The sequence below is a fragment of the Lepidochelys kempii genome, chromosome 4 (assembly GCF_965140285.1).
Source record: "Lepidochelys kempii isolate rLepKem1 chromosome 4, rLepKem1.hap1, whole genome shotgun sequence".
NCBI classification, from domain to species: domain Eukaryota; kingdom Metazoa; phylum Chordata; order Testudines; family Cheloniidae; genus Lepidochelys; species Lepidochelys kempii.
Genome location: NC_136383.1, coordinates 87,701,206 through 87,719,822, shown reverse-complemented (window position 1 = coordinate 87,719,822; position 18,617 = coordinate 87,701,206). Strand labels below are relative to the sequence as shown.

Genomic DNA, 18,617 nt, shown 5'->3' with positions numbered 1-18,617 from the left:
CAACATGGTTGAGAGGAATGAGCATGGGATTAGAATGCAGGAATTCCTATCACTGACTCACTGGGTTGCCTTGGTCAGGTCACTTAAAAGCATAAGAATCACCATACGAATCAGACCAAGTGGTCCTCTGATTCAGTACAACAGTAGCTAGTCCTACGTTTCAGAGGAAAGTGCAAAGATTCCCATAAAGGGCAATTATGGAATAATTTGCTAATTTTTTGTAATGAGACAATTAATGGTTGGTTTATGGCATGAAGTATAATTTCTGAATCAGTTTGCCTTTCTATAAAATTTAGACTTAGGTGTATTTTTATGAAGATACAAATATTTGTAAAATCCTTTCAAAATATAATTAAAGGTATAAAGAGCTGCATAACTGCTAAGAACTAATTTACATGTAGAATATTAATCTCACTTATCCTGATTGCATCCAATAAAGTCATGCTTATTTACTAGTGATCTTATATGTTTACAAGAGTACACACAGCCCTGTCCTTTATTAAAAGCCCAAGTGGCCTAAGACATCCAAGTATCCAAAAACAAGGAAAGAGGAGAAAACTCAACCTTCCTCCAGATCCTGAAACCTCAGAAAGGGTGAAATCCTAGCCCTACTGAAGTCAGTGACAAAACTCACATTAGGCAGTAAAATTCTGGCCTTGAAGAAATCAAAGTTTTTACATAAAAACCTGACTCAGGAACGAAGGGGGGGGTGAGGGGGGGGGAGTCTTGTGTCATGAGACTTGTGTTCTGATGAACATTGACGTTTTCAAGAATTCTAAAGATTCCTAACAAAGCTTAAAACCTTTAACTTTTTATTTTTATTACTATTTAATAGAGGTTTGTGTACTATACAGAATGCAAATCTGTATTAATGGAACAGTACGGGTAAGCTATCAATAAAGCCCTACATTAGAGTCTTTCCCTTCAACTGAAGCAGGCTGAACATGGCTCCCTCCAAAGGGGCACAAAAATCATTCCATCTGTTGATTTAACTCTACTATTTTCTATAATGAAGGCATCATTGGGATTCAGCACATGTGAAAACCCAAATGGCAATCCCTACTTGATAACCACATCAGCCCACTATATTAAAGAAGCCCTTTAACTTAGATGGTTTAAACTCTTTTAAAGTCACATCTCTCAGTTAATTTTTAAAGACAATGCTAATATTTTTCAACTGTCCATTGAACTTTCCTGTAAATATAGGGTAGACAGGATCTACACTTGTGTGTGTGTGGGGAAAAAAAACAAAGCACTAAAAACAATGAAAAAAAACAAAAAAAGCACACACACCTTTGAAGAGAAGAAAAACAAAACAAGAAAGGTTTCAGAGTAACAGCTGTGTTAGTCTGTATTCGCAAAAAGAAAAGGAGTACTTGTGGCACCTTAGAGACTAACCAATTTATTTGAGCATGAGCTTTCGTGAGCTACAGCTCACTTCATCGGATGCATACCGTGGAAACTGCAGCAGACATTATATACACACAGAGATCATGAAACAATACCTCCTCCCACCCCACTGTCCTGCTAGTAAGAAGGACTGCAGAAGGAGAACAGCATGGCTGTCTGTCAGTCCTTCTCCTTCCCCCAGTCACTTAGGATTTATCTTGATGTAGCTAGTTGAGGAACAAACTACCTCTGCCTTGCCTCCACAACACCTTTTTAGCTATGAAGACAAAGCCTTTGATAGACAGCTAGCCATGCTATCCTCCTTCAAGGACAGCTGAAAAATATCAGGATTATGACCAAGGCTGTACCTAGCTATTTTGCTGTCCTCCACGGGCAAGCGGGCTGGCCCCAGGCCTCCGCCGGGGGGGGGGGGGGGGGGGGGGCTGGCCACTTCCTGTAAGAAGTGGAGTGACCCAACCCCAGCCTGCTCTGCTCCCCTGGCTCCCAGCCGTGCCACCAGCAAGTGCGGGGGGGGGGAGGGGAGGGGCAATTCTCCCCTCCCCCCAAGCCTGGGAGTCAGGGGAGCGGAGCAGAGCAGGCTGGGGCCAGGTCAATCCATTTCCAGCAGGAAATGGCCACCCCCCCCCGCTGAGGCCTGTGGCCAGCCCCCACCTCCCACCCGCGGAGGCCTGGGGCCACAGGCTGCTCCACTCCCCTGGCTCCCAGGCTTGGGGGGAGAGGGGAACCGCCCCCCCCAGCACTCGCCGGTGGCATGGCTGGGAGTCAGGGGAGCAAAACAGGCTGAGGCCGGGTCATTCTACTTACTATGCCGCCGTGAGTGCAGGGTCGGGCTTGGCTGCAATCTTCAGGAGAGTGGGGCTGGGGCAGGAAGAGCCCGGGGCCTAGGAAAGAGCCGGAGCAGCACGCAACCGCGCAGGGGACATCAAAATTTCCTGGTGCCCTAAGCAGCTTTGCGTATGGGTAAAGGTGGCCCTGATTATGACTTTAGCAATTAACAGAGTTATCTTTATGTGTAAAAACAAAACAAAAACCACACCACACCACACACACACACACACCCACCACTTTTTTTTTGGGCAGTGAAGATACCCTCTAAGGCAGTGGCTCTCAACCTTTCCAGACTATTGTACCCCTTTCAAGAGTCTCATTTGTCTTGTGTACCCACAAGTTTCACCTCACTTAAAAACTTACAAAATCAGATATAAAAATACAAAAGTGACAGAGCACATGATTACTGAAAAACTCATTTTTGCCATATAATCATGAAATAAGCAAAGTAAATCAATTGGAACATAAATATTGTATTTACATTTCAGTGTATAGTATACAGAGCAGTATAAACAAATCTATATATATATGAAATTTTAGTTTGTACTGACTTCACTAGTGCTTTTTAATGTAGCCTGTTTTAAAACTATACAAATATCTAGATGAGTTGATGTACCCCCTTGAAGACCTCTGAGCCTAAGGTACTTATCTGGCCCCCATTACTGAGATATTAGAATGCCTCACAATGATTAACATTTATCCTTCCAACACCCCTCTGAGAAGTACAATTATTCCAATTTTATAGATAAGGTACTGAGGCACTGAGAGACTAAGTGACTTGTCCAAGGGCATATAGGAAGTGTGTGGTGGAGCAGGAAACAGAGGGATCTGGGTTTCCCATTACCAAGCTAGTGCCCTAATCACTGGACAATCTCTAGCTAATAATTAGAACTGTACAGGTTAAAATGTAAATGTCACAATCATGGGACAGCACTTCATCAAATCAGTGGCTCTGCCAGTTCTGTCCATTTTATAAACCAAACGACTTTAACAGAGTTCCTGTGCTAAGTAACTTGTAATGTGTATAATATATAGTTATTATACTAAATGCAAAGTGAGGCATAAAACAGCAACAGTACGGTCTATATTTACATCACATTTGTATTTGCTTGGCAATAATTTGAATTGCCAAGTACTGGGGAGATCCATCAGATAAGTTAAAAAGGTCTTAGTTTAATTCTGATTTTTTTTTCTAAAGGCAAGGCAAACTGGTTGAGACAGCTGTATCTAAGCATTAATGTTACTACAATCTTTTTAATTTAAGTTGTTATTATGGATCTGCAGAAGGTGGGGAGAATATACACAACTCACATATCTAAACAGATTTAACATAAAACTGCATTTTTTGATAGATGATGATTCTATAAGCACTACTTCAGAGGATATATCTGGCCCATCAGTAGTGAAACAGATAACCGGGACAGGTAAGTGTCCAGTTGTACACATCTCAGTTTAAAAAAAAAAAAAAAAATGTAATTTCAATCACAATAGCCCAAGACAACCTGATCTCTACTGTGGATTCCAGCTGCCATTGTTTATCATCTACTTCAATTCAGCTGTGGATAAAACTGAATTGTCAGAGAGACACATAGTAAACGTTTAGCTACCAAAACACCTGTCTTAATTATACACAGAGGTAAAACGTGTACATTCATCTTGTAAACCATTGCTCCCATTTTAAGGTTTCAGTTAGATCAACTATTATTCCATCAGTACTGTCTCAAGTTAACTGAAGTGAAATCATCTAATCTACACTTGAGACAAAAATGTGTTTTTCACTCAAGTTTGGGTGCATCTATAATCATGGTAGGGATCACAATCCCTTCATATTCCCTAATATGTATGCTCCGAGCCTCCAGACTGGATCCTGGTGGCAGCTATCGGGTGTGAACCCGCTGAAACAGCCTCCAATACCTTGATTCACTGAGGAGCAGTCCCTATACCAGCTCTACTCAGTGGGGCAGGAGCACCGTCCACGCACTAGGCTCTGTTCTAGCAGCAAGAATTGCTAGAATGGAGCCATAGTGCATATAGGTATTTTCTGTACAAGCACCAGAGAGAGCTGCTACCACACAATCACTATGAACAGAGGTTACATTCCAACAAATTACATAAGCACGTACTTAACTACAGGCATGGGTATAGTCCCATTGAAGCTGAAAGTTCATGTCTGTAGTTAAGCTTCTGCTTATGTAATTTGCTGGACTGTCCCATTGTTTGTTTTCTTTAAATATATTTCTCACTCATATTGAAGTATTAGTAAAATTCTGTCACCCTTAATTATTTAATCTTAAATTACATATTCAACTGAGCCAGCTCCAAAAATACAGCTTTGTGTTTTAGCCAATTCCAGACAATCATTTTTAAAAAGTCTCTTTCTAGCTTTCATCACCAGTCTCATTCTGCAGTATATCCAAAACTCTACAGTTCATTAAATACAGTACTTTTTAACCTTGTATTATGTTACACTTCTATTTGGACGGTTACATTGACTTCCCGAATACCTAAGAATTAGGTTCAAAATCTTAAACACTAACCTTTAAATTTATTTCATACAGTACTTGTTCCCATACAGTAGCAAAATGTACTTGCTCTTGGTGTTCGAACTCTCACTTTGCGCTATACCCAATTTATGATTGATGTCACCACCTGGACACTAGGAAACTTCCAGATACTGGGCTTTTGCTCATCTAGTCTACCTGCTACAATTTTCACCTTCATGATGCATTTGTACTAGTACATCCCTTTCTACTTTTAAAGTTAATATGAAAATATTTTCCTCTTATTACTGATACAGAAGTTGCTGTTTATGCTTGAAATCTAATTGCTACTCTCTGTACAGCTTGGATACGAATGTTTTAAAGTTAATAATACACTGCAACAATAAAAACACACGGACAAAAATCTGTTACCATCTGAAGGCACTGATAACTTAAGTTTCATAAGCAGAAAAATATTTTTGCATGCATGACTGAATTGTTCCCATATATTATTGCAACATATACACCTTTAAAGTCCTGAGAAAATATTCAGAAATCCTAGTTCAAATGTTAATTCACTCCACACTCCATTACTGAATAAAATTTAACTATAGATATACTTTTATTTTTGTGTATTCTGCAATCCCGTTATTTGTTTCATTCATATTTTCAGACAATTTAATTCCTCTGGATGAAGCACAGAATCACTTTAGGGTTATTACAGTTCATGATACAGGAGCAGGAAAACACTGGAGTGATAATGAAGTCAGAGCTCTGATAAATATATGGTCAGATGAGAAGATACAACAAATGCTTGAAGGTGCAACAAGAAATAAAGAAATCTTTGAGGAGATTGCCAGAAGGTTAATGAAAATTGGCATAGACAGAGACTGGAAGCAATGTCGCACAAAGTACAAGAACTTAAAATATGAATACCGCGCACTGCAAAAAGAAAATGATCATCTTGGCAATCCCAGACGAAAGATGAGGTTTTACGATGAAGTTGACTGCATCTTCAGAAGACAACCTCTAGTTGCATCTAGCTGGGGATGTGAAAGTTCTAACCTCATATCAGGTATTAGAACAGTAGTGAAAATACCACTCTCTTAAGACTAAACTTATAAACATGACAATTTTGTGCTCTCTTTGACATTCAGCATTGGAGTTAGTTGAAGTGACAGGTTGTAGAGGTGGTCAGACAGGTTTTGTAAAATAACATGCACGGTGAATTCTGAGAGCAGTAGCAAATAAGAGCATAGGCTTTATTGTATCCAAGCAAAATGAAGGGATAAAGGACAGGGAGCCCATCTCTCTATAATAAAAGTGTTCCCCGTTAATTTGATAACAGCTGTGTCCTGGGCTGATAAACATTGCTGCCTAGGATTATATTTTAGCCCAGATGTAATTATTACCTACCTCATAAACAGAATCAACCTCAAGTTACATTCTTTATTAAGGTTTCAGAGTAACAGCCGTGTTAGTCTGTATTCGCAAAAAGAAAAAGGAGTACTTGTGGCACCTTAGAGACTAACCAATTTATTTGAGCATAAGCTTTCGTGAGCTACAGCTCACTTCATCGGATGCATACTGTGGAAACTGCAGAAGACATTATATACACAGATACCATGAAACAATACCTCCTCCCACCCCACTCTCCTGCTGGTAATAGCTTATCCAAAGTGACCACTCTTTACAATGTGTAAATCAAGGTAGGCCATTTCCAGCATAAATCCAGGTTCTCTCACTCCCCGCCCCCCCCCCCTTTTCCAAAAACCACACATACAAACACACTCTCCTGCTGGTAATAGCTCATCCAAACTGACCACTCTCCTTACAATGTATAAATCAAGGTGGGCCATTTCCAGCATAAATCCAAGTTTAACCAGAACGTCCGGGGGGGAGGAAAAAACAAGGGGAAATAGGCTACCTTGCATAATGACTTATGTTGCCGCGCCGCCCAAGTCATTATGCAAGGTAGCCTATTTCCCCTTGTTTTTTCCTACCCCCCCCCCCCGACGTTCTGATTAAACTTGGATTTATGCTGGAAATGGCCCACCTTGATTATCATACACATTGTAAGGAGAGTGGTCACTTTGGATGGGCTATTACCAGCAGGAGAGTGAGTTGGGGGTGGGGGGGGGGGGCAGAGGGTGAGAAAACCTGGATTTGTGCTGGAAATGGCCCACCTTGATTATCGTGCACATTGTGGGGAGAGTGGTCGCTTTGGATGGGCTGTTACCAACAGGAGAGTGAGTTGGGGGGGGGGGGGGGCAGAGGGTGAGAAAACCTGGATTTGTGCTGGAAATGGCCCACCTTGATTATCATACACATTGTAAAGAGAGTGGTCACTTTGGATAAGCTATTACCAGCAGGAGAGTGGGGTGGGAGGAGGTATTGTTTCATGGTCTCTGTGTATATAATGTCTTCTGCAGTTTCCACAGTATGCATCCGATGAAGTGAGCTGTAGCTCACGAAAGCTCATGCTCAAATAAATTGGTTAGTCTCTAAGGTGCCACAAGTACTCCCATTCTTTATTTAAAAAGATTTAGAGATATTGCTTTCATTTTGGTATCCTAATGCGGTCTTCACAAACTTGCACTGAAGAAAAAAATGTAATGCTATAGTTTGACAATGAATCATTTGAGAATTTAATGAACTCTTACACCAGTGTCAGCTCATGGCTGTCTCATAGTCTCAGACTATCAGAGTTGGAAGGGACCTCAGGAGATCATCTAGTCAAACCCCCTGCTCAAAGCAGGGCCAATCCCCAATTTTTTTTGCCCCAGATCCCTAAATGACCCCCTCAAGGACTGAGCTCACAACCCTGGGTTTAGCAGGCCAATGCTCAAAACCACTGAGCTATCTCTCAGGTCAGCACCAGAAAGCAGTACTGACATGTGATAACTTCGTAGCAAAGCTCATCTGATTTTGAGCATCAAATTTGTGAATGCAAACATACTTTCTAGTGGCACCTAACCTGTCCAGGACATTCCTATTCCTGCTCTGAGTCACCTTCTCTAAACATTACTTACGTATCATAAAGACTTTTTTTGGTTTGTCTGTTTTTAGAACACCTCTAAAAGTATATTCGTTCACAGAATACTTTGTTTTTCTTTTATAAGAATCAGTGGGAGACATTATCACAAACACAGGACCTTGGGGTATCAAGAGAAAAGCATCTGATGGTAAGAGTTTTTTGCCTTTTTGAGGATATGCAAATAATGTTGAATGCGAGGTGCAAGTTTCATCAAATATTCAAGCTGTAAAACAATCAATCACTTATTAGTAAGGCTGCTAGTTTGTCAAGGAAGTCACGGATTCCGTGACCTCTGCAGCAGCTAGTGCGGCTGGCCTGGAGGCCATCTGAGCAGCTTGGGCAGCCCCAGGGCCAGCTGCACAGGCTGCTGCTGAGGCAGTCTCAGGCCACCGTGCTCCCCTCCTCCAGCAGCAGGAGTGGGGGGCAGATCAGATGTGGGAAGGGGTGAGGGCTTTGGGCGGCGCGGCAACATCCCTCAGCTCCTGGGGAGGTGCAGCCAGAGGGCTCTGCACACTGCCTCTGCCTGCCAGCACTGCCCCCCGCAGCTCCAATTAGCCACAGTTCCCAGCCAATGGGAGCTGCAGAGCTGGTACTCAGGACGGAGGCAGTGCGCAGAGGCGCCTCCGCCTAGGAGCTGAGAGAGAGCGATGTCGACGCTTCCAGGGAAGCACAGAGCCAGGCCACACACCGCTGCCCCCCCCACCCCGAGATTTAGTCACGGGTATATAGTACAAGTCATGGACGGGCATGTGCAGTGAATTTTTGTTTACGGCTTGTGATCTGTCCATGACTTTTACTAAAAATACCCATGACTAAAACATAGCCTTACTTATTAGGCTAATCAAGATTCTGTGGGGAAATTGTGTGATTTCTTTGTCCCAGTGCTTACTAAGAGGGAGAGAAATATGCCACCAACACAAATTTCTCAGGCCTTGAAGACTAAGACCTCAGAAAAGGTAAAGACACTGTTCTGGATGGATGGCATCTGAGCCATCTGAAAGAAGGCCAAATAAAAACCACTCAAGACTGGAGGTGTTTGGTGCCCACTGCACACTGGTGAGATGCTAACAAGACACCAGAGAAAGCACCAGAAGCCTATAAACCTGTGAGCCTAACTTCCATATTGAGAAGATTCTAGAATCACTATCATGAACAAAAGGAAACACGTTAAGGGGAGAAGACTGGCCTGTTAGTGTCAGCATAAACTCAAAAAAGAGGTACCATGCTTTCCTTAGTAAGTAAATAATGGAAATACAGATTAAACAAGAGACTGTCAGCACAGTACTCACTAGGCTAATGTAAATGGTTAGCTAGAAGATCACTTATAGTGATGTTCTATTTGCTGAACAAGTGGCTTTGTTAAGGGTGGACTAATTTAAATCAGAGCTATTTAAATAACCAAATTTTAATCATGATTTCCATTTGTACCTTTTAGTCATTTTCCTAAAGATAAACTGTATAGGATGGATCAGCCTAACATAGCAAAGGTGTCAACTAACAGGAAAAGGGTTTTCCTTGTTTGTGACCATATGAGTTATATCTTAAGTGGTTACAAGATTCAACACACTGACCAGAGACAGGATCGGAATGTAAGGAGTACTGACCCGTAATGTAGAGGACAGTAGTGTGGAGAAAAATGAAGCACTATCAGCTTGATATCAGGCAGCTGTTAGAATACAATAAACAAGCACTGGGATACAGAGAAAGGAATAGAGCACAAATCAGAAAAGAGTATGGTATTACACAGAAATTTAGCAAGATCATATCTGAAGCAATACAAGTCTACATATTACAGCAAAGCTATCCAAGTGCTGGGGAGGGGAGAGGATGACTACAGTTTCCAGGATTAAAACCAGGGGATGCACAAAAGTTAAAAAAAAAAAAAAAAATCACACCAAATATACAGGTTTCCAGTCACAAAAAAGACTTCAGATCTATATACAGAGCAGCTAAATGTCACATTTCTGAGATTACCCTGCTCAGAAAAGAGGTATAAACTGAAGCTAAGAAAGAACTATGGCTGGGCAATTAAATATTTTCATTTATTATCAGCTTATAAACAGTCTGAAGAGAGCACTTGTGAGTGGCAAGTAGAAAAGTTTGAATACCTGAGGTTTAACAGTGATTTTACAAGAAACTGGTCAGATTCACTCCCTGTTGGACATGGTATTAAAGTTTCGATTTGACAAATCAGCTTTTTTCAACAGAAAAATGTTAATCACAGAATTTCTGACCAGCTCTATGACCCAGATACATCAGGCAATTCTTCTCCCCACCAGCAAGATGTGGTTGGTGAATAATAGCTTTAGAAAACAAGTGTATGCCAGTCTGTAGAGTTATACAGTGTAGACTCATCACTTTGTTTGTCTTCTCTTTACATTGCTATGCCTCTCTCTCCCCCTCTCCAATAACATACGGTGCTTTCTTCTACAGAATCATCACCTGGTCCGCTTAAGAAGAGTGCTTCTGAGAAAGCTGTAGTACTGTTTCGAAGAAGTTTAACGGACAGAATGCATACAGTAACAGAAGGCAAAAAAGCACTTTTAGAAAGGCTTTGTAAACAGGAGGAAACACAAGACATCAGCAGAACACAGCTGCATGGTGATCCTCCAGCTATAAAACAGGTTGGTTTAATGAACTTTCTACCAAACTAGCATGCAAAAAGAAAATACACACAATCCACAGATTACAGAGACGGAAGAGATCTATTTGGTTATCTAGGGCAGGGATCGGCAACCTTTGGCATGCGGCCCGCCAGGGTAAGACCTCTGGTGGGCCAGGCCAGTTTGTTTACCTGCCGCATCTGCAGGTTCGGCCGCCAATGTGGGCTGCGGGAAGTGACGCAGGCTGAGGGATGTGATGGCCGCCCCTTCCCACCGCCTCCATTGGCCTGGAGTGGCAAACCGCAGCCAGTGGGAGCCGCGATTGGCCAAACCTGCGGAAGCGGAAGGTAAACAAACAGGCCCGGCCCACCAGGGGGTTTACCCTGGCCGGCCACAGGTTGCCGATCCCTGATCCAGTCCATCCATACTAGTACAGGATTGCTTCTCTACAGTAAATTTGTGCTTGAGCTATTAACAACTAAACAGGAATGGCTTTCCCATCTCTGCTCTTGAGAGATTATGCCACAGATTAACAGACTTAATGGAAAGGAAATTTTACCTTGTTTTAAGCCTATATTTTCCTTTGCTTTAAATTTCACCCCATCCCATGCAGTTACACCCTTATTGACCATCATAGCAATTACGCGTCCTTCTCTGCATTCATAACCTTCAAATACTTGAAAGTTTTATCACAGCTTCCTTTAGCAAAGTGAGTAGGAAGTGAAAAATACAAGCTTCCTCTGAACAAAACAAAAATCTCACCAAATTATTGTGTTGATGATGTTGATTTCCTAAATCTGCAGACAGAAAATTCTAGTGCCAGGGCTTCTGCTCAAGCAGTAGCATAAAATTAACAAGACTGGTCAGTTTCGCTACAAATAGTCAAAACTAATGCATCAGTCACACTTCTGCTGCCTTGCACTAGACATTTTCATAAAGTTGTTCAGGAAAGCTATCTTTTTCCTGTAAATTTACAGCAAATAAGTAAATGAAACATTGACAGTCGACCTGATACATTACCTTTAATTTGCTCAAGTTAAAATTACGTACTACAGTGAGAAATATTGGAGAATGGTCATTCCATTCCACCCCTTAATGTGTCTAAATCTTTCTGGTGTTTCTCATAGCCCACTATGATTTCAATAATTGAAACAACTCTGTCAACAGCGAACCAATTCGCTGTCTACTACTGCCTAAGTATTGATATGTATAAGGAATACAGAAATCCCCCTATTATCCACGCTCCACTTTAAGAGGCAACCATTGCCTATGACTGCTATCACTAAGCCACTTTTTAGTTCTCAACAAGACTGTCTCTTACCCCATAATTATTTATTTTCCCTGTTAATCTTATGACGGGCCTTATACAAAGCTTTCTGAAAATCCAAGTTAAGTTATTTTCACTGGGTTGACTTTATCTACTATTTTATTAACTTTTTCAAACAATTCTAAGAAACCAGGCAAACATGGTTTTCCCTTGCAGAAACTGTTTGACCCTATTAATATGTACAGCAGCACATTAGAAAAAAATCCCAACTACATATATGTAATGATGGCTTCTAAATTAGCTGTTATCACTCAAAAAGTTGATTTTGGAATCACCAGGGATAGTTCTCTGAAAAATTCAGCTTGTGCACAGCAGCAGTCAAAAAGTCTAACAGAATGTGAGGAACTACTAGGAAAGGAGTTAAAAAAAAATAAATAATAAGACAAATTATTATAATACCATTATATAAATCCATGCACCCACACTTTGAATACTGTGCCCAGTTCTGATTGCCCCCTCTCAAAAACAATATAGTGGAACTGGAAAAAAGTTCTGAGAAAGGCAACGAAGATGATCAAGGGTATGGAATGGCTTCCATATGAGGAGAAAAAAAATATTAGAAGGGGCTGTTCATCTTAGAAAAGAGATCACTAAAAAAGGATATGATAGGTCTATAAAATAATGAATGATGTGAATAGAGTGAGTATTATTTACTTTTTCCCCCACAATAAAAAAATCAGGGATCACTCAATGAAATAATAGATAGCAGATTTAATAGAAACAAGAGGAAGTATTTACAGTGAGTTTAAAGCACTGCGTAACTGGAGTTAGTTGGCCCATGGGGAGAGGGCTTAGAAGTTTTAGAGGTATTAACGCTGAAGCTAGTAATCCAGTGGGAACTCAGCTACTCCATGCTGCTAGTACAAACAGTGGGTTTAGGTCCATTGCAGTCTGACAGCTCTCATTCAAGCTAGGATACAGTTCATTAGAACTCAAGTTATCTACACCTGGGTTAACACTGCAGTAAAGACAATTCTCTCAATGAGGCACAAGCCAGAACAGAATCCCAGTCTCCCCCACAACATTGTTCTGAAGGAAAAAAAACAAAATACCAAACACAAACCTCCCTCCTCCCTACACCAAACAAAAATGAATCTTAGTTTAGTCACTAAAGTAGACTGATCTTTCCAGTAAGAAAAATTACTATTTTAACAGATCTTTCAGAGAAGAACATTTTAGTCAAAGTACTGTCTAGTAGAGACTATGGTAGAGCAGTCCTGCAATCTGCTTGGTATACATTGGCTTGAAAACTGGCAGTTGTCATTTTAAAGACAACAAGAAAAGGAGTACTTGTGGCACCTCAGAGACTAACAAATTTATCTGAGCATAAGCTTTCATGAGCTACAGCTCACTTCATTGGATGCATTCAGCGTGAAGTGAGCTATAGCTCACAAAAGCTTATGCTCAAATAAATTGGTTAGTCTCTAAGGTGCCACAAGTACTCCTTTTCTTTTTGCGGATACAGACTAACATGGCTGCTACTCTGAAACCATTTTAAAGACAGTAATGCAGTGTAATGAGAAGAGGGTAGACCATGAAGCACAGAAAGAAAAAAAATTCATTTTCAGTATACTATAACTTTTTAAAGAGTGACTTTCGAAGTAATTACTTTTCCTTAGGAAGCACACCCTCACTCTTCAGAATTTCACTGTCCGCCAACTTTCAGAACAGGTGCACATGCATGCTGTCTATGCTCCATTTTCATTCCACTTTGTTCCTGGGAAATGTATCATGTTCTCAGAAACTTCCTTCCTCCACTGTTCATATTCCTTTGGCTCAGAAATGGTAACATATGTCCACCATAATGAGGCACTTGGCGCTAACATATGCTCCTGCACTGTCCCACTGAAATGGCTCTACAAATAACACTTCATTTGCTTGAACAGTTAGAATTCTCATTCAAAACATTTTTGCTTAACGAGTCAAATTGACTACCTTGATTGCTGTGCTACTGTTAGGGTTAAGTGTCCTTTTCTGTTTAAAGAGGAACTGTTCTAAATATTCTAAAATCCACAGGCTCACTCACATGGTCTTGAAATTTACTGGGGGTGCTAGATAGCATTAGGATCCAAAATTGGGGTCATTTGAGAAAGTAGTTACCAAGATAAGAGTTCTCCCCAGAAAACCCCAGCATTTTACAAAGCAATTCATTCTTCTGGGGTTTTTTCTGCCCACATATGTGGGTCTCAAACTGTGGCTTTAATTGTTCCTCATCTGATCTCAATTAGTGCATGGCACCCACTGCTCCTTTGGGGAAGCAGTACTGAAGTTTTTAACCTTGGAGTTTGGAACTCTAGGTCAGTGCAAGCTATACTGTAGTGCATAGACCTACGGATGGGTGGCAGAGAGGGGGTGAAGTTGATGGGGTGGGAGAGCTTAGAGTCGTAGGGGGATATTTGTGTGGGGCTCAGAAAAGCAGGGATATGCAGGTGGTCAGAGCAATGGGTGTGATGGACAGACTGTTAGAATAACTGGAGCAGTATGGGGGGGGGTGTCTCTGAGCAGTTAGAGAAAATGGGAGATCAAAAAAGTGAGAGAGAACATGAGGGAGGGTGTTGGAACAGTACATTGAAGAGGAGGTGGAAAGGTGGGGGCCAAGCTGGACAGTGAGGGATATTGGGGGCTTTATCTGTCCCCCCCAAACCTCCACATCCATGTCTATGTGTGTCCCCACTAAAAAAAATTTCTCACTGACTCCATGCTAGTCCCTGCACGGTTTCTGCACCCTCTACCCAGTTTCTAAACCGGCAAGTTTGATGGTGACACCTGCCTCTTGTGGGGAGGAGAGAGAACCAAGCTGTGTTGGACAGACAAAGAGACATAAGACGATGCAGAGGCAGTGAAGGAATTAACATGCACCCAGTGTATTCAGTGACAGAGTAATCATTGCCAAGCAAAGCAACCAGAAGCAGTGAAGGGTGAGAGCTGGGCAGTGTGGTACATTAGGTTACTGAGAACTTTCTTTTTTTTTTTTAAACCAAGAAAATTAAGTTCCCCAAAACTTTACACATAATTAAGGATGCCCAGTGGTACCCTGTGCCCTTCCAAAATGTGTAGAGTGGCTAAACTGAAACCTCTGAAAACCAAGAAATAAAGTTAAGGTACACAACACACCCACAATCTTATCTAATTTAAACGGCATGGGGAATTTATGTAGACAGAATACAATTAATTACTGAACATAGTCAGGATAAGAGGATAAATACCACTACTCTTTGAAAAGGTGCTTTCGGATCTTTTAATCTGAACTATAGTGTAAATCTCACTAGGTATGGCTTTAAGAGGGGAAATAGCCACATACTGAATGATTAACACCAGTTCTTGTAGGATCTACACAACCCTTGAAGGCCGCCAATCCAAGTGTTTAACTGGCTTGCTCTTGCTTCTACTGCAAAATCTGACAGGATCATAATACAAGGTGGTCTGGGTACTAGAGGCTAAAACTCTCTCTCTCAAAAACAAAAAACAGGGTCTGTGTGTGAAGACAACAGGCAATGTATCAAGTTTATCTACTGAGAGCAGAAATACAAGCCAACAATATTCTGTTCATTGCCTATGATGTTCTGTTCATTCCCTCTCTAGAGCACCTGGCATTGTCAGAAGACAGATACTGGGCTAGATGGACCATAGGTCTGACCCGGTATGGCCGTTCTTATGCTCTTATGAGATCCAACCTGCAATATCGAATTAGGTATATGGAGATCTGTGGCTAAGAGGGAAGATACTGTTAAACTTATTAGTTAGTAAAATAGATTACAACTTCTTCACCCCAAACTGGTAACATTGTGAAAGTTGAATAAAAATAGGTTTTAGAGTAGCAGCCATGTTGGTGAAGAAAAGCATACCAATGAAGTCTGACGCCTAATCAACACCTAATCAACCTAGATACACTGGCTTGGGGGGGAGGGTGTGAAAAATCCACCCCTCTGAGATATGTAGTTCAGCTGACTTACACCCCAGTATAGACACCACTAAGTCAATCAAAGAATTTTTCCATCAATTTTGCTACCGCCTCTTGAGAGGAGTGGATTATCTACAGCAATGGAAAAACCTCTTCTGCCATTGTAGCAAGTGTTTACACTATAGCACTACAGCAGCAGTGCCATAGCTATAGTGTCTGTAGCATAGACAAGCCCTCAGTCTCTACCGCTTTTGGACTCTCATAACAAATCCCACACAGAGCCTGATTTACTAGCGATCCCATATGCTGAACACCCACTAATTTCAATGGGAATTCTGCATACAGAGTGGGGCTACATTTCTCCTTTTTGGTCAGAAGCAAGCAAAATGGGTTCAGATGTTTTGTACATAGCAGTGACACATTTTACTGTCAAAAATACCCACCAGAATAGTTACTTTGGGAAAAATTAACAGGCCTCACAATTGTTCCAAGACTGACTTTTTTCAAATTTGCCCTTGTCAAGGACACAAATGACGTTTTAACTTAATTTGTAGCTCAAAGTACTCCATATATCTCTCCTCCACCCCAAAAAACTACTTTTGTTTTTTTAAAGGCATCCTGTCAAAATACTAGTTTTATAATGACCTTTTTCCTTGGCTCTCAAATAATCAAGCTAAATCAACAGACTCATCCTTAAGACCTCTGCACATTAAAGCTTGCGTAGCAAGTGCTTGAAAGTTTCAAACAGTCTACATCAGGGGTTCACAAACTGGGGATCACAAGATTATTACATGGTGGGGGTCACGAGCGGTCAGCCTCCACCCCAAACCCTGCTTTGCCTCCAGCATTTATAACGGTGTTAAATATATTAAAAAGTGTTTTTTTAATTGGGGGGGGGGAGGGGCTTGTTATGTGAAGGGGTCACCAGTACAAAAGTTTGAGAACCACTGGTCTACATGGCTATAAAATGTGTTACAGTCATGCTGAGAATCACTGCTTTAGACAGGCATTTCTACAGTACCCACCACAACATTGGTGTTTATAATGTCACAAAACAAATTCTGGGATCTCTTTAGTTCATGAGGATGCATAAGAGGTTTAAAAATAGTCTTTTTTTTTTTTTTAAGAAAAGGTTAGTTAAAATATGCTAAATGCCCTCCACAGCACAGTTAGTGCACATGTGATTATGAAAATTATGCATCTACTGATTCATTTTAAGTGGTGGGATCACAGATGCCAAAAAGTTTTAATTGCTGGGTACCACTGTATCAGAAGAAGGGACATAAAAATATGTTATTTGTGTTTGTTGCACATTAAAAAGTGCAGTGTTTGTGTACTGAAGCATATGATGTGATGCCTAATAACCCTTGGCTAGTTGAACTCCGGTCTGTTTTAACACGTTCCCTATAGCTGCTTTCTCCTTGTTGATCAATTATCTCAAAGATTCAGTCAGGTACACTGCTAGCTTTGTCATTTCTACCTTTTAAAATTGGAGATAAATGTTGCTAAATATCAAGGGCCAAATTCTTCCCTCTGATGTACTGCATAGGGTTCCCTTTAAAGTCAATTATCAGAAGGGTAGCCATTTTAGTCTGTATCCAGAAAAACAACAAGGAGTCCAGTGGCACCTTAAAGTCTAACGGATTTATTTGAGCATAAGCTTTCGTGGGTTAAACAAAAAAACACCACTTCTACCAATGCATGGAGTGAAAATTACAGATACAAGCATAAATATACTAGCACATGAAGAGAAAAGAGTTTTGTAAGGTAACTCCCTTCTTTTCATGTACTAGTATATTTATGTTTGTATCTGTAATTTTCACTCCATGTATCTGTAGAAGTGTTTTTTTATCCACAGAAGCTTATGCCCAAATAAATCCATTAGTCTTTAAGGTGCCATCAGCAGGGGGGAGAGGAGAGTGTGAGTGTGTGTGTGTGTGTGTTTTAAAGTCTGCGCCAATTCAAGGGCCTTAGTGGTTTACTAAATGTCCTTGTTTATTTCAGTATACAGCCTAAAGAACTTATTTTAGCACTGACACAGCTTTCATTAAACTCAACTAAAGGGCTCCCCCATACACTTGAATGGGACTTGGATTGGGCCTTAATTGGTTGGCCCCTCAACAGTTTTTATTCCCCCCATTGCAGGTTTTGCTTTTATATATTTATTTTGTTAATGTTTTATAGAGAACATGGCTTTAATACACACTTTTAAGTTAAAAGAAAAGAAGTACTAGTGGCACCTTACAGACAAACCAATTTATTAGTCTCTAAGGTGCCACAAGTACTCCTTTTCTTTTTGCGAATACAGACTAACACAGCTGCTACTCTGAAACTTTTAAGTTAGAAGAAAATGAGTTTCATAAAGCACATTTGATTCAATTAATGCCAAATTTTAATTTTGGTTTGCAAGTTACCTTCCATCTGGAGAAAATAGAGATAAATCACATGACCTATTGATGACATACAAATGGTTTTAATCTGTGGCAGATTTACTTATTGGTTGCATCCGATGAAGTGAGCTGTAGCTCACGAAAGCTTCTGCTCAAAAAAATTGGTTAGTCTCTAAGGTGCCACAAGAACTCCTTTTCTTTTTGCGGATATAGACTAACACGGCTGCTACTCTGAAACCTGTTATTATTATCTGTATATAGTCCTAGTTCCACATACCCTGAAGAGAACTCTTTTAGTAGGTTTCAGTTAAATATCCAAAATGTATCTAGATGTTGTACACTGCATTTATTGCATGGCTGTAGCACAAATATGCAACAGGTAGGGATGGATTAAGAGAGATCTAAATTATACAAAACCAATCTTGATCAAGCAGCACAGCCTCAATTTAAAATAAGCAATAGTTTACTCTGTGCTTCATGTCTTCATTGAAGTTGATTGAGAAATAGGGACTTGAGGTGAAACCCATCTCTGCCCTGGAGTGCATGTGCTAACTCATCAAGGAGCACGAAATGCTCCAAACCCCAGGCTTCCGAGCTGGCGTCAGAACAGGCCAAGGTCAGTCGTAGGTTAGAACATCTAT

The 18,617-nt window shown here is 40.8% G+C and overlaps 2 protein-coding genes across 4 annotated transcripts in view; one reads left to right on the top strand and one right to left on the bottom strand.

Annotated features, from left to right (window-relative positions):
- Nucleotides 1–18,617, top strand: part of PAICS (phosphoribosylaminoimidazole carboxylase and phosphoribosylaminoimidazolesuccinocarboxamide synthase) — a 63,532-nt gene that overhangs the window by 24,721 nt on the left and 20,194 nt on the right. The window contains exons 7-10 of the mRNA XM_073343195.1: nt 3,591–3,662; nt 5,392–5,793; nt 7,841–7,903; nt 10,189–10,379. Of these exons, the coding sequence (XP_073199296.1) occupies nt 3,591–3,662; nt 5,392–5,793; nt 7,841–7,903; nt 10,189–10,379 (728 nt within the window). The remainder of the gene's footprint in view (nt 1–3,590; nt 3,663–5,391; nt 5,794–7,840; nt 7,904–10,188; nt 10,380–18,617) is intronic.
- PPAT (phosphoribosyl pyrophosphate amidotransferase) overlaps nt 1–18,617 on the bottom strand; it is a 71,807-nt gene that overhangs the window by 52,732 nt on the left and 458 nt on the right. The window lies entirely within an intron of this gene.